The sequence below is a fragment of the Plecotus auritus genome (genome assembly GCF_963455305.1).
Source record: "Plecotus auritus genome assembly, chromosome: 4".
Taxonomy (NCBI): Eukaryota; Metazoa; Chordata; class Mammalia; order Chiroptera; family Vespertilionidae; genus Plecotus; species Plecotus auritus.
Window position 1 is genome coordinate 116,512,070 of NC_137775.1, and position 17,055 is coordinate 116,529,124.

Here is a 17,055-nt window from a genome sequence, read left to right on the forward strand (position 1 = left end):
AAACCTGGCACAACTGAATGTGGCAGCTCTGCATATCAATGTTTATGTACTTTTCAATGAAAGTTCCATATTTCTTATTATGGAGAGTGCGAGTTTCACTCAGTCCTTACTTGCCTCCCCCCAACTCCCAACATGTTTTATCAGGATTCTGGTGATCTCTGCAACTTCCAGGAGCACACTTACACCTCATTTCCTGTTCCAGAAGTCACAGGTGCTATTTCTCAGGAGGATATTGCAGTCCCTCCTCCCCTTCTACCCCAATCTCAGTCAACAGTGCCTGTCCTTTTGTAGCAACAAAGATGATATGCATCAAAGTCCTATTCTGGGCCTGGCCGGGCAGTTCAGTTGGTTGAAGCATCATCCTGTACACCATAAGGCTGTAGGTTCGATCCTAGTTATGGCACAATCGGGAGGCAACCAGTCCATGTTTCTCTCTCACACTGATGTCCCTATCTATCTATCTATCTATCTATCTCTCTATCTATCATCTCCCCCCTCTCTAAAAAGAAGTCAATAAAAACATATCCTCTGGTAAGAATTTTTAAAAATGTTTTGTTCTGTAACTATAGTTAAGTCACCCACTAAATATGTCTAGACTTTTATTCTAAAAACTCAAAACAGTAACTATCTATGTAATACTGTTAACTGCACAACCACAGACAGTGCCAGGACTGAGTTTTATAATCTACTAGTAGCCCATCGCGTGATATTGCGCGCAGTAGGCTGCCCACCGCTTCCGCGGGAGCCAGCAGGAACTGCAGCGCGCCTCTGGGAGCCGCGCCGCTTCCACGGAAGCTGGGAGGGAACCGCGCTGCTTCCATGGGAGGCAGGAGGGAGCTGCGACGCATCTGTGGGAGGCGGGCCTGCCGTCTCCTCTCCAGGCCTGCGCTCAGCCACAGGCCGGCCCCTCTGCCCCCTCCGCGGTGGCAAAGCAAGTATTCCGCCAGGCCGCTCACGCTGTCCGCTCTCAGTGGCCGCCCCTTCCTCCCCCCAGGACTGGGAGATTCTAGCAGGGCTGAGGGGACTGGGCGCTGCCATCTTTGTGATGGAGTGATGGTTAATTTGCATATTGCCATTTTATTAGATAGAATGATCCAATATTACAATCTCTGTGCCAAAGAAGAATGTTCTTGGACTGAAGTTTGGTGTTTTCTAATTTTACTTGCAACCAATTGCATTTACTGTAACTTAATCCTTTCCATCCTCTTAATCGTTCTCCCTACTCCATCACTTCCCCTTGTTTCCTGGGGGCTCCATAGTCTTCCATCTTCTTATTCCAGCCTGGCCTGGCTACACAGCTGAGACCTATACCCTGCTCTCCCACGTTGGACATGCTCTGCGAGGTGCCATGTTTTCTCCTGTTTCCCTCCTTGATTCCTTCGCTGCAGCCCCTGCTTGAGGGTGCTCAGGGGATACATTTCCTGAATTCTCGCATATTTAAGATGTCTATTTAGCCTTAACACTTGATTGAGAGTTTGGCTGAATATAGAATTCTGGGATGAAAAGAATTTTCCTTGAAAACTGTGGAGGTATTACTCCATAGGCTTTGGCTTGCAGTATTGTGGATGGGAAGTCTGATGTCTTACTAAATCTTTCTAAACTGATTTTTTTTTTTCTACATGAAAGCTTCTAGAAACTTTCCATTATCTTTAGTGTTTGAAATATCCCAATGAAATATTTAGGATTAAAAACAATCCTACTCAGCCTTTGGTGGGCCCTTTCCATCTGGAAACTCATGTTCTCTGGCACCGAGACATTTTCTCTGCACTTTATTTCCCTTACTTCTCATTATAGCATTCTAATTAGTCAGTTGCCGCATCTTCTGAATCCATCCTCCATGTCTCTTATATTTTCTCTTTACTATTTTTAATAGTTTCTTCTTGGCTTCTTCAGGAAGAAATTCCATTAGAGTAATGCTCCCGGTTCTCTCCTCCCCCTCACACATTTCTCCCCCCAGGGGAAGAGAAGCGACTTGTCCAACTGGTGAGTTTAAAGGAAAGAACAGGACTTGTGTGCCTGAGGGTCCTTCTCTTTGGGCATCTGCCAGCCTTGTACTCAGCTCCTGCCCTCCAGCAAGTGGCTCCCTGCAGAGAGCCCAGTGCCCAGCCAGTGACTGGGTAATAAGTCTGCCCAGTTCAGGGGGCGGGGGGAGTGTGGGAAGCACATCGAAGTTCTGAAGCTACATCCTTCCAGGCAGCTTTCTTCTCAGTAGTGTGACAGGTGCGCTCCTCCATCCACCGCCTCCCTTGTCCATTTTTCAGTTGGTTTCAAATTCAAGTGGTAACGATGGGTGTTTTTATGGATCTCCTTGAGCGCCATTTGTCGTTTAAGCTGCTATTTTACTTTCTGGGAGAGCTCTTTGGCTTTCTCTTCCAAGTTCTTCCTTGTTCTCTTCTTGTCAGTTTTTCAAAGCATCCATTCTTATTGTTTATGGATGTTACTACTATCTTCTTGAATCTCTGTAAGTAGACTAAGTAGGCTTTTTAAATATCCTCTTCTCATCCCTGATTTATTGATTTTGTTTTCTCATGGAGGGCATTTTTCCTCCCATTTTGGGCCTTTTTTTTTTTTCCATACTGCTGAATTTGCTCAAATATATGGTAATCCTTGGACAGTCTCTTCATATCTAAGAATGAAGTCATAATCAGAAATTCTGGTTATATGGGTGGAGCCTGTGGGACAGAGAGGTTTACTTTCTGGTGAGTAGGTAGGACACTGGTTGTTATGCTTGAAGCTAACTCCAAAAAGCTTGTGAGGTTACGCCAGACTTCCAGGATTCTGCTCGAGGGTGGAGAGGAGGGCATGGGATTCAGCATTCCATCTACGAGTTTTTCAGTTAAGCCCAATGTTCAGGCCTATGCTTCTCTCCAGTGCTCATCTGTATATAAAATTTTCTCAGGGCATCTTTGTTCCCACGTTGGATATTGCTCCACCCGCTCTTTCTTTTTCCCATCTGCTGTGGCTTCTCCATCCCTCTTTATCAGTTATAATGCCTTCATTTGCTTTCTACTCTCCTGAAATTTGTTGAGCTCCCTCAATGCTTTGGCCATTCTCTTTACTGTTGACTTCAATCATTTTTTTTTATTCCATTACTATGTCTTTAATGAGGTTTGGGGAGGCAGAGGTGTAATAGTATATGTCCTGTCCACAGCCTTGAGACCGCTTACACTGTGAAATGTTCTGGAAGGAGACCAGGATTCTGAGGAGATGAAATGGTCCATTTTATGATACACTTCTGCATGGCTCAATTTGTTACTTTTGTTCATGCAAGTATTATTTTCACAAAAGAAATAAAGAACACAGGAAAGAATCTGGTACAGTGACTTGCTGCTTCTCTCCAATGAGTGATGCTGAGAACATTTTCTGGAGACTTAGGCCACAGTCCATGCACGACACAGGTCCTATTTTCTATTTTGTCTTGAATCTTTTCTAAAGGATCTCTTGTTCTATTTCCTTTTCTTTAATTCTTAAAGTAGGCTGCAGTCAAGGTGCCATTTCCAGCCTTCCCTTTTGCTCCTCTCTTCACATCCTCACAGCCCTCAGGCTTTTTATATCACCATCATGGCCAGCTCAATTCTTCATCAACCCTTCTCCCCACACCATTTGCTTAACCCCATCTAATGTTTACTCTGTGGCATCCTGTCAATACATCCTTGCTCATTTGACATGACTACTTTTTAAGACAAATAAATTTGATTGCTAAGGACTCTTGGTGTTTAGCCTCATAGGAATCATTCTTAACTTACCATCTAACTTTTCTCAATAAAAATTTTCAATAAGCTCCTAATTGCTTCAGTGCTAAAATCTTGGCAAAGTTTTGATGGACCTTAAATCTTTAGTTTTTAGCATTTTAAGCCTTCAGGTCTACAGAGGCTATTCTCTACTCTTAGAATTTAAGAAACTTATAAATATTATATACCACAGAGACATCTGAATTTAAAAACAAGCGGTGGAAGAAGGAAATGCATGCATTGTTCAGGCTAGAACATCCTATTTTATATTAATCTGCCCCAGTTTACTGTCCGAGCATAATAAGGAGACATAACATCATTAGGCTCCTACCATATCAAACCATACTCAATGCCCACAAGCATGGAAGGTATATATTATTTTCAACCCATTTCACAGATGAAGTTATTCAGACACCTACAAGCTGAGGACCTTGCTCTCGTGTCTCCCAGCCAGTGTGGCTAAGGCAGAATGTAACCCACGCCTGCCTGACACCAGGCTGACACCTTAAATCACTCTACCAGTGTTTTTAAAATGGGCGTTGGTCAACTCCCTGGAGTTTATGGTCTCTCGGTTCAGTGGAGTCTACAAAAGTATTTACACTTAGTGTTTGCATATCTAATTAGTCTACAAAGAATTGTTTTGCCAGTTATAAAGACAAACTTCTCCAAAGGAGAATGAAATTTGGGTTTCTTAATTCAGCTTTTCTGAAGACTAACCCCAGCAATGCCAGGGTGTCTTTGTAAGACTTCTTACATGAAGATGTTTTTGTTGTAAGTTCCTGCATTTGGCTAAGTTGAAAAACCCCTGTATTGTGTCCTATGGATTCTCTTCCTGTCAGAAAAAGGGCAGTCCACCTGTTTGAAAGGTATGCCAACTTAACACATGACCTTGACTTAGAAATCCTACCTAGAATTTCTTTTAGGTTCTTAGATGCTATGTTTTAACAAACTTATTTAGTTAACTTGAGCATTCAAAGGAGTGTTAATATTTCACTTTTTATTTGGGTGTATGCCATAAAGCAACTAACATACTTCTGCACCTATATCAATTTTCCTGAGTGAAACAAACATTAAAACATTATTTAATTTTCAGATGCTGGCCTAAAGCCAAATCCTATATAATAAAAGCTTAATGTGCTAAGTGTCCGACGATTTGTTCAAATGTTCGACCAGTCACTCTCATGTACACTGACCACCAGGGGGCAGACGCTCCAACCTGTAAGTTAGCTTGCTGCTGGGGTCCAGCAGATTGGGACTGGGAGAGACGGGCCGGACACACCCTGGAGCCCTCCTGTGGTCCCTCCCCAGCCCCGGTTGTGCACCAGTGGGGTCCCTCGGCCTGGCCTGTGCCCTCTCACAATCCAGGACCCCTTGGGGGATATCAGAGAGCTGGTTTCAGCCCGATCTCTGCAGGCCAGGCCGAGTGACCCCACTGGTGCAGGAATCCGTGCACCGGGCCTCTAGTACATTTATAAACAGTTAAATCCTTTTGACAGGTCAATGCCTCTGAGTTACTGAAAATCAGACCAACTTATATCTTTCAAATATATATGCTTTGAAACTAGGAAAACAAGGAATATTTATTACTGGACTGTGTAGTTAATTGGCTTATGCAATAACTTATTAACTTAAATAAGACATTGTGATTTCTTGAGCACTGTCATTCTTTGAAAACAGTGACTGTGGGTGGGCTTAGCTAGGAAATATAAGGTGTGGAATTTTTATTTGTGGAATTCAAGAACATTACTCTTGACTAACCATATATAGGCTGTCCCCCAAAAATGTATACACACACTTTGAATAATTAAAAAGACAGCGTTTATTTAAAAACACATTTCATTTTCAAAACTGAGCTACCAGCTGTTAATGTGTGTATACATTTGTCGGGGGGTGGGGGGGCACAATAATTCTCACTGACTAATGAGGCCAGTCTAAAAAACATTTTTCTATGAGTAATAGAACTTTACATGGAACTGTAAGCACTTTAAGTTATTCTCTGCTTTGGGACTTTAAGCCTGGGTAGTTTTTAATTCATATGCTATAAAAAGATCTATAAGCACATACTACTTTTGAGTCCAACAAGACAGCAGTAAGGCTGGTAGAGCTGATCTCATTTCTCAAAAGGCATTCAATTTTATGAACTAAGGAGACTAATCAGAAAACACATTTATACTAAGTGAAGGTTGTGCCTCATAAAGATGTTGAATGCTGTTGAAGGGAGCGTTAAGATGAATAGGAGGTTAAAGCAATCTGGCTCTGTAGTTCAGTTCAATGTTATCATTTCTTCTCTATTGGTAATTCCATTTTAAAGTGATTTCTTTTGAATCCTGCCCAGTTCTCTTGGCTCAGATGCATTGTTTATTATGTATATTAAATGGCATCACAGGACCTATTCTTGGAAGTCTTTATTAGGCCCTCAGTTTACTTGCCTATAAGGTCGTGTTTACATCTTGGACGATATCCATTCCTGTTTACTTTGGAGGCATTTCCTGAAGAGAGAACTTAGAAGTATCTGCTTTGTCTGCGTGCCCCAGTGCTCCACAGTGCTAATCTTGAGTGGTGCTGGATTGGATGGGGCATGAAATAGAAACTCTGGATCTCTTCACCCTCTGAACTTCTTCCATATAAAATACAGGATGTCAAGGTAAGCTTGAATTTCAGATAGCAAATAAATTCAGTTTGTTTGCTAATTCTGGCCACCCTATTATAGACCTTAGTCTCTTCATTTGCAAAATGCAGTTAATAATCCTACCTACTTCTTAGGCTTGCTCAAAACTCGGTGCATGTGTGTATATATTTTATTTTGGATAGCAATTCTTGTTAGGTAACCTGTCCAAGGTCATGCTCAACTATTAGAACTAGTGTTCTCATTCCAGAACCCCAGCCTCCATAGTACCTCAGTCAAGATGATGTAAATAGCTAAGAACCCCTAACAAGTAGCCAATAATAATGTAAACGTTATATTAAAAATATAAATATCAACACAGTTGCCATGTGTTAATTTTGTTATTATTAAACCTCACCTGAGGATATTTTTCCATTGTTTTTTTTTAGAGTCAATTGAAGGGAGGGAGAGGGACAGAGAGAGAGAAACATTGATGTGAGAGGGACACATCGATTGGTTACCTTCCGCATGTGCCCTGACCCGGGCCAGGATCCATCCTGCAGCCGACATACGTGCTCTTGACCAGAATCAAATCCGGGACTTTCAGGCCACAGGACAATGCTCTATCCATTGAGCCAAACCAGCCAGGGCGCCCTATGCCAATATTTTATTAATAAACGTTGGGAAGCTTACTATCCACATCAGTCCTTCTATGTTTATTTTATGGCTGAAAATAAAATTCAGGGAGGTAGACATTTCTCATAGTTTTTCTAGTAAGTCTATTTTTAAGTCATTAATTCAAACATATCACAGAAGATTTGAACTCCAGAACCTTTCACTGTTTTAAAGTGGACTCTAGAAAAATTAGCAGTGCATAAGCATGAAACCTAAGCATTTAATTTCTCCTGCAATGCGCAACACCTGCCGAGTGCTTCACAGGGACATTATCCGAGGCTCTCCAGGTCTGGCTGAGACTCGAGTTGCAGCCTCAGCTCCTAGTACTTCCCAGTCATGAGCTCCACCCTAGAGCCCTCGTCACTCCTCCACTCTGATGTCCTTTCCGTCCCAGCGTGTTCCTTGGTTTGGTAGTCCCTCCATCCTGGAAAGCACTCTCCCTGTCTCCCCCATGGGAAGTCTTTATCTCTAACACGAACACCCAGTTTTGTGATACAGCCTTTCTCTCCTCAGCTCACTGGCCCTTCGGCTGATTTTCCTATTTCACACCTAGCGTGTTGCTTGCCTCCCAGTTGTATTTCACGGGTCTCCTTGACTAAAGTTTAGTTTCTTATGGTCAGGGGCTTCTTCATCTTATTCTTTTCCTCATATAACTTAGCGCCCCAAATAGCTTTTCCCAAAGTAATTCAATAATAAATTATCGGTTGAAACAAGTTTAGCCCAGCAGCACCGAGGAACGGTGTTCTGAACCGTGCAGTGTCATTAGTTGAAATTTTGTGAATCCACTGAAAAAGGCTACGTGGTGCTGAGCTGTTCACAATCATTAGCAGTTACGTTTCTACATTTAAAACATTTTCCCTGTTGCTTTTTAAAAAAAGATACATATTTATTTTTAGAAAACTTGTAAAATAAAGACACACACAAAGGGGAAAAAATAATTCCAAGGGCAGTGGCTGCTGCTACTGCTCCTTTGTTTAAAATAGAGAAATACTGTGTGTGTGTGTGTGTGTGTGTGTGTGTGTGTGTGTGTGTGTGTGTGTTTCTCAGAAATTCTCAACAGAGACAACATGGAAAGGTAGATGAAAACATGGGTGACCACAATTGGACTTGAACCCACCAAGCCCAGCACTTCATGATGTGTGACCCTGGTCAGTCCCTTCATCTCTCTAAAATCCAGTTTCTCATTTGAAAAATAGGAATACTAATACTGTTTTTTAAATTCCCATATGGGTTTTTGAAAGATAAAATTATAAAACATTTGACAGTATTTTGCACAGTAGCAAATAATATTTATTTATCTGCTTATTTATTGATTGGTTTTAGAGAGAAAGGAAAGGAGGGGGAGAGAAACATAGATGTGTTGTTCCACTTATTTATGCATTCATTGGTTGATTCTTATATGTGCCCTGACTGGGATCTAACCCCCATCCTTGGTATATCGGGACAATGCTCTAACCAACTGAACTACCCAGCCAAGACCTATGTGCCTGTTTTTTTATTAGTATGTTAAACTAAAGCATAGATGAGTCTATGGATACCTGTAGTGATCAGACTGAATAGTTCAATCTGAACTAAGTAACAGCTCAAATTGAATTTGTGCCTATCTCTATTAACTACGTTACAGATAACTTCATGAAAGGGAAAAGAACGAACTTTTATTGAGCACCTACTACGTGCCAGGACCTCCGCTATTTGCCTTATGCTTGTCTTCCTGGAGCACCATATAATACACTTTTACACATGATAGAACCTGAAATTCAGTGAGCAAAGCCACTGGTATTGCATGGCTAAGACTAGTGTGGGTCTCATTTCAAATCCCATGTTCTGTCTTTACCATAGGAAGAGATACCTTTTAGGGAAAGTATTTTTTATGGAATCCCTCTTGATCTTATTATAGAAGTGTCCAGCGATTAAAAGGCAGAATTTTGCTGGATAAATGATTTTGATATATATTCTCTCTTGAAAGGTAAAAGAAGTTGTGATTATTTCATATTAGGGAAAGAGTAGACTAATTTTAAAGCCATTTTCAACCCCCAGAAGGGAACAAATGGTGACTATCGGCCAAGTAGCTTGTGCTTGTAATTCGCCTCACCTTATCCTAAAATGTAACTCAGAGGCTTTCCTCGCATGGCTTCTCTACCCCTAAAAAGAGCCACTGAGAGCAGCTGTGGGATGTCTTTCTGGATAGAAAGTTTGTGTTGAACAAGGTAAATTTATCTTTCTAGTATTCTCTGGAGGTAGAAAACAAGGCTCCATCAAGGATGAGTTTCAAGTAAACATGAAAGAAAGAAACATCATCACAAATTCTGCTGAAGCAGTGAGTAAAATGATACAGTCGCACCGCAGATCTGAAATGATATTACCATACAAAGACACATGAGGGTGCTCTAACCAGCTGTTATAATGAGTGAATTAAACTGCTCAAATATTAGGGGAAAATTAAGGTCTTTTGTGAATGGCAGTGTTGAATTACGACTTATAGCATTGGCTAAACAGAATCATCTTAGAATAGATGTGTTTTAAATAAAATGTATTGCCCCCCACCACCACAATTTTAAAAAGTATAAGATATTCATATTAGACAACTGGGGAAATACAGAAAAGCACAAAGAAGAAATAAAATGGAACTAATGTTGTGGTCAGCCCTGAGTGGCTGGGGTGTGCTAGAATCAGGCCCGTTGGAGATTTAACTCAGGAGGCCTGCCTTCAACACAAGCCCAGCCTGTTCTCATTTTGATTCCACAGACCTTCTGCTTGTACGAAGGGGGAGTCGGGAGTGGGGGTCTAACGACAGCAAGGAGAGAATTAGAGACGCATGTTTATCTCAATACATTCACTCTCATTAAAGTTCATACTCACTGACATCATGCATCTCCTTGAAAAAGTCTGCCCACCCACCATTAATTAAAGCCACATTTTAAAAAGTCAGCGTGTGCACTTTTATTCCAATCAAAAGTAGCCTCCTCAGTTTTGCAGAGTAGGCAGGAGAATATCTGAGGCCTGACAGCTGTTCACCTCTGCACAGTGAGAATCATGTGATTTACATTACAAGTCATGTTTATTCAGGGCCTACAAGATAATAGCTAAGATCTGCTGTCCTAAAGACCTGGAGCATTCAATATCTAATGAACTATTAAGCATAATTAATATTTATTTTGACGAGTCAACATGCTCTTGGATACAGTGTGTGACCTTTATCTGTAATCTAAGAGATCTAACGATATTTCCTGCTTCAGTAATTAAGCAGCACACTCCTATCAAAGACACCACCCTTTATAACTTATGCAGGCGGGCGGTATCAAGTCAAAACAAAGTCACTGTACATTGTCCTCTATCCAAACTATTGCACAAACAGTCATTACCAACAGTCGTAGGATTGCACAACCAGAGCCTATATTTTTGGCAGTAGCCACTATAAATTCATAAATTAATGAACATAAGGAATGTTGACTTTTAAAGTTCAAGAAAGGTACTATTTGTAAACAGTTCAGGTCACACTCATCTTATTCCTTGTACTAAGCAAGAGTTCTTTCCTTTCAACTCCTGTTAAATGACATTTGGTCTCTCTGTGAGCTTAATAAGAGAGTTTTCATCCAAACAGATCCGCATTTTTTTTTATTCTTTTTTTATGTTAAAGACACCCCACCCCCCGACCTTTCAATTGTATGCTGATCTTTCTTTATATATTTGATATTAATTTTATGTTGACAAATGACAAATTATGTTTATCTCTTCTCACTGGCAATCCGATTATTCTCGGATGGCCCTAACTATTTGTTTTCATGCGATTAGAATGACACTAGCTTTATTCACAATGGCAAAAAATGGAAACAGGACAATGGAAAAGTCAATTGTGGCGGATTCCCGGGAAGAGGCTGCAGAGGACTTTCTAGAATGCTGGAAATGTGTATCTTATCTAATCACACAAGTGTGGTTGTATCTGTGTGAAAATAAGTATTATAAATATATGAAAATAAATTTCCGAGCTACATACAAGATTAGTGTGCTTCCCACACTTTACGTATCTTCTGCCTTGATTAATCTGACTAAATATTTCATTACCCCAGCCAGTGGGTGCTTCTTACCAAAGGCACAATGTGTAGCATTCAGGTTCTCTAGTTATTCTGGTGATGCCACCATGCCGAAAGACGTGGCTTAGCAATGGATCCAAACACTGTCCTTTTAATGGCTTCAGCCTAGGCCAGTGGTCGGCAAACTGCGGCTCGCGAGCCACATGCGGCTCTCTGGCCCCTTGAGTGTGGCTCTTCCACAAAATACCATGTGCGGGCGCGCATGTACAGTGCGATTGAAGGAGTACCCTAATTAAGTTAATAACAATGTACCTACCTATATAGTTTAAGTTTAAAAAATTTGGCTCTCAAAAGAAATTTCAATCGTTGTACTGTTGATATTTGGCTCTGTGGACTAATGAGTTTGCCGACCACTGGCCTAGGCTACAGAACCCCTGGTCTAGCAGTGGAAAGCTGAGTTCTAGTCTTGAGTTTTCAACTGATTCTCCATGTGGCCTTGAGCACCTGAGGGCCTATTTCCTCATCTAATAAATGAGTGGTAGAGAGTCAATACTGACCAGTGAACTCACAGCCCAGGAGGTTAATAAGGATAGAAGATAAGGGATACAGTACCCCTTTGGGGCCATGTCCTCCCTCAGTCCATTTCTCCAGTAGCAGAAATCCCAAGGTAAGTCAGCATCCCTGACTCCAAAAGAAGCCAGTCAAGTTGCTTTCATGGTGAGTTGCTTTCATGATATGTTTGAGAGAAGATGTTCTGGGTCTTGATATCCTTTAACTACAAGCATTCAAGGTCCCATTAGTATGTGGGATGAAGCACTAGCTAGCCTTACCCACAGATTATACCTTCTGTCTAGAATGACACAGTATCCAGAGGGACCATAAAACACTTAACTCTACACAATGCCAAAAGCAATGGGTGGACTCCTTCAGCTCAGCTGTGGGAAGAAAGGTGGAGCGTGGGTGAGGTATTTCAACCCATTCTGTGGTATTCTTTTGTTTTTGTTAATCTTCACCCGAGAATATTTTTTCCATTGCTTTTTAGAGCCAGTAAAAAAGGGATGGAGGGAGAGGGGGGGAGAGAGAGAGAGAGAGAGAGAGAGAGAGAGAGAGAGGAGAGAGATACATTGATGTGAGAAAGACATCGATTGGTTGCTCAGGGATTAAACCTATAACCCAGGTATGTGCCCTTGACTGGGAATTGAACCCGAGACCCTTCGGTGCACAGGCTGATGCTCTAACCAATGGGCCACACTGGTCAGGGCCAGTATGTGGTATTCTTTAGAACAAACAGCTTGGGGCTGAGGGACCGTGGGGATGCGTGGCTATGCGGCATTTTCTCATCTCTAGGAAAGTGTAAGATCAGCTCAGCTTAAGTGACGGTAAGGCCATGCCGCCTACACGGTGAGCAGCGCGCAGCCCTACCTTCCTGCCGGCTCTGTTGTTGTGCAGGTTCATCAGGGCTCTGGCGTCCTTGCCTTTCCGTTCCTTGGCATCCACGAACGCTCGGGCAAACTTGATCCCATAGTCAATGTTATCACTGCAGCCGCCCCAGTCGAAGGTGCCCTTGCTGTCCTTGGCACTTCCCTTCTTCTTTGGATCACAGGAACAGGATTTTAATTCTCCTTGGCTACAGGCCCTGGTGATGGCAAATACAACTCCAGCTGAGGAGATGGCGTAAACAAAGGCAGATTCCCGACTACCTGAAACAAAAATGCGTTTCTTAAAAGTGGCCTGGAGTTGCTAGTTCTGAATGACTTTCAGATGAGGGCTGGTTAGTCTTTGTTCTGCCTTGGACACACTGCAACACTAGACAAAAAGGGACAGGTCGTCTTGAAGGATTCTTTTCTAGAGCCAAGGCTCGCTCTTTAAAAGGAATCATCACCATCGAATATAAGCTGTTGTTAATTTAGATGCCTGTCTGACAACTGTCCTTACGGTAAACAGAGCAGAAAAGAAAGTACAGCGAAAGCCTGCCTTGCCCAGCTCCCGACTTCACGTCAGTCTCATGCACGTGCTTGCTTAACCCAGAGCCCTCCATGTTCTAGGCGAGAGGAGAGTAACATTTTTGTTTTTTCATCTGTACATACAGTCCGAATTGTACAGTTCTTTCATTACATAATAGATCTTGGCTATTCCATGATACTACATGAATAAAACCTTGAAAAACCACAACTGCCAAGTCTAGGCATTTCTGAGGGCACTCGTATACATTTAATATTTCAAACTGAAATTCCAAATTGAAAAAAAAAAAAAGAATCTAGGGCCTGAGGTGGGAAGAGAATTCAAGGCTGTGACCAGCCCCCAGCGCTAACACTGGAGAGCCCTGGCGTGGCATCGACTTTCACTAGTAATTGGGAGGTTGTTGAAGGCAATATGCAGTATTCTAGTTACATACTACGTCTAACTATGATGGTGAACTTACTTTCTTCTGGAACACCTGCACTAACCACTGGTATTGGGTAAAAGACAGTGAAAAGCTTTCCTTTGGTTTTTCTGGAAGGAAACAAATTTACCGCCTATAATTAGACTTGGGCAAGAACCCTTTGGGGTGATTTCTTAGAATTGTTCTTTATTAGCACACAGCCTACTTTCACTTGCAGGCTGAAAGGTACATATTTCAGTGCAATAACTACATTAAATTATTTTAATAATCTGTAGTAACTCATAACAGTGTTGTGGTACAGTGACAGATATAAGGCTCTTTAGGGTCTGTGTACACCTCATTTTTCAAGTGGAGCTGTATTTCATTGTTATTAGCACGCCTTTTTGTTAATGGTTGCTGCAGCAAATATATTAACAATCAAAATACAGGCTGAATAGCCTCCTGCCAATGCAAGGCAGAAAACAGAGCCATTTGGTGATTCAGTATGTCAAGACAAGTGTGACTTTTTGAACCATACAGCTGGGAGAACAAACCCACCTTTCCGCATCAGAGCCCTGCTTGGTCTGTCTGTCATTCACACTAAAATTTATTATATACATTATATAATGCCCTTTGCAATCTTTACTCTGCTAGTCTCATTATTAAAAATCAGGAAAACATATCTACACCATATTAAATGGCACTTACCTCAGCCCTCCAAAAATATCTGCCCCCAAACCTCTAGCCATCATAAAAAGAAATCAGTCATGCTCTGTAGTTAGGTAAAATCAATTATATGAATATTTGCTATAGGTAGCAGGTGGTGGTCTCAAGAGGAAAATGCTATAGTCATGAGGGCTGTTTCAGAGTCCCAGGTTATAAGGATTACAGATTTTCTAAGTGGAATTGAGTTGTTTTATAAAAGATGGTGACTAACTGAGGCTAATGTGGTTTAATCTCAGTTGTGGCTCTCAGATAAATGAGATTTTTATTATACCCATTTTACAGTTTAGGAAAATACCTTGCCATTAGTTATGCCAAAACCACTGAGCTGCTAAAGCCTGGTTTTGGACTGGAGTTCAGTGTCCATGTTTAGAGATATCACATGGAGGGGAAATTCCCAAGTGCTTAACGTACTTAGTACTAGCCTTATTTTTTTTACTGAGAATGAAGAGAAATTTTATGAGGTGGTCTTTTAGGAGGAAAATATGGACGATGTCAATGATAGAATGCCAGTGGCCAGACAGTATTTTGAAAGTAGTAGAGGAATAAATTGCCTAGGAAAAGCATTCATCCTGGCGTAAGGTACAATTGCATCGACCTGTTGGCTGAAAGAAGGAAATCATTTAAAATCTGCTGCCTTTCGGAAATAATTTCTAAAGCAAAAATACCTTTCATAATATTTGTCACTTATTATTCAAGCACATTACTAAATAGAGAGATGTTTGTTTATTTAACTAAAAATGTAGCACAGGGACTGGTTTTTCATTTTACCGCCAGATGTTTTGGTATCATGTTAGATGTGGCCTTAAGATGTTTTCAGTTAAGTGTCTTAGATGAATCACTAAAATGCTATGTGTGAAATAGTAGCACATTTCAAGAGTTGGCTTTCTAACAAAACAAATTTTGACCTTGGGGCTCTTCTTAGAAAAACGGATTCTTTTTAAAGCCATCATAATATGAAATAAAATCCAAATCTAAATAGTGATATTTAGACTTCCTGATGTGTTACTATTCGTTTCTCTAATTTTTGGGTTGAGATAAGTCAGACAATGTCTATACTAAGCGCACAGGCATGGTTTTTGTTTGCAGTCAGGGATTGTTACCTGGTAGAGCAGAACCCTAGAAGCTGGGCTTGTTGGAAAGTTATGGGTTCAACTCTTTTAAAATGCTTGCTTTAAATTTTTTATTTTTATCTTTTACATTTACAAGGATGAGACCTAATGACCTTTTTAAGGTTCATGCAAGAACTCTAGAGGTATATTCTTGCAGGGATATATGGGTATAAGTTTCTCAGCCTGTGACTGGCGATAGTCTGTTAAGTGAGTGAAATGCAAATGTTACTAAAAATGGATGTCTAACTCTAAGCTGGCTGAAGCAAAAGAGGCAAATGTTCTCCATTTCTCTATGACCCTGGGATGTGTTAGTAACCTTTATGTTATTCCTATAAATGGCATCGCCCTTTGCCTTCCTAGTCATCTATAAGGACACATTTAGGTTTCCAAAGGAAGTTCTTCACAACTCTAAGATGTGCATTTCCCTCCAAGCAATTAATTATAAAAATTTTTGGAAAGCTTTACTGGAATTTCATGATGATTTCCAGGATAAACTACCTTAGGCCAAATTCAGCCCTCCCAGAATCAACGCAAAATCATCACTGACAGTCACAGGAGTTTACATAAATGTCCAGGAAGAAATCTGGCCTTCTATGAAGAATGGAAATAAATTGTGTAGCTTGAGTGTTTTAAGTTTTGAGTACTTTGGCAAAGCATTCAAGCTTCATCTGAAAGAACTCTGAAGAAAACACAAGTTAGAATCTCTTATTTACCTGAGGCCTTAGACTAAGTCAAACTAGTTCCAACCTCTTCCTTCTCAGCACTCCACAGCTCTGAAGAAACAAACACTGTCAAGATTAAGTTAAAGTATTTTATGAATGAACTCTCAGCTTTGGCAGGCCTTGAGGATTAGTGGTCAAAATTAGGTCCTTTGATTTGTGATCTAAAGATTTTCTTCAATATAGAGACATATTAACGGATTTTCGTAGACAGAATTTAGAGGTGATCATTTTATAAATGAAAAGGACATTTAATTTGAAATCATTGGGAAATGGTTGTTAGCACTTTGAAAAGGAAAAACCCTGATGTATCTTAAACACCAAGAGCCTTACATAATTTGTCCAAAGGTATCTTGTGCTAAATATTTGCAAACTTTCTTTGACAAGTTCCGGCACTTTAATTGATTCACTGGCGAGCTAATCTAGGTGAAGTCTGAAAATTCCATGTTGCTGAAATTTACTATTAGCCTTTCAAAAATGTGCAATGTCATATCAAAACTCCAAAAGGAATGCAGAAGAATATAGTTCTTAAGCTAGAGAATAAAATTGCAGAATATGGCCATAAATTTACTTGAGGGATACACTGAGAGTGAGTGCACTACGCCCTGGGGGGATTTCAGAGACATTCAGTTATGCATTTGGCCTCATAAAACCCCAGGGCTGTGATGATTACAAGATAGAAACACCCTCTGTTAAGCATTACCAAGTGTACAGCCTGGATGATTTTCTTAGGGATGGGGGGTGGGGTGGGCAAAAACAAGTGTAAAGTTTCCTGTTTCTGGGGTTCACACAAAACTTTTGTGTTTTCAGTCAGATTTCCCAGTAGCAAATGGACTGTGCTTTTTCTTGGAAAATGCTTATAACACCAGGTTAAGGAACACATTTAAAAAAAAAATAAAATGTGATTTTCAGTTAATTTTCTCTTTATACCAACTCATGAGCTACTTTCCACATTCAGGACTTTAAAAAAATTTTTATGCAATTATATAATGTTGTGGGTTTTTTTAATTTTTTTTTTATTGATTTCAGAGAGGCAGGGAGAGGAGTGAGAGATAGAAACATCATTGATGAGAGAGAATCATTGATTAGCTGCCTCA

The 17,055-nt window shown here is 40.7% G+C and overlaps 1 protein-coding gene across 1 annotated transcript in view; it reads right to left on the minus strand.

Annotated features, from left to right (window-relative positions):
* Positions 1 to 17,055, minus strand: part of WNT2 (Wnt family member 2) — a gene marked incomplete at its 3' end in the record, with an annotated part of 68,156 nt that overhangs the window by 47,061 nt on the left and 4,040 nt on the right. Inside the window, exon 3 of the mRNA XM_080665525.1 lies at positions 12,465 to 12,742. Within this exon, the coding sequence (XP_080521651.1) occupies positions 12,465 to 12,742 (278 nt within the window). The remainder of the gene's footprint in view (positions 1 to 12,464; positions 12,743 to 17,055) is intronic.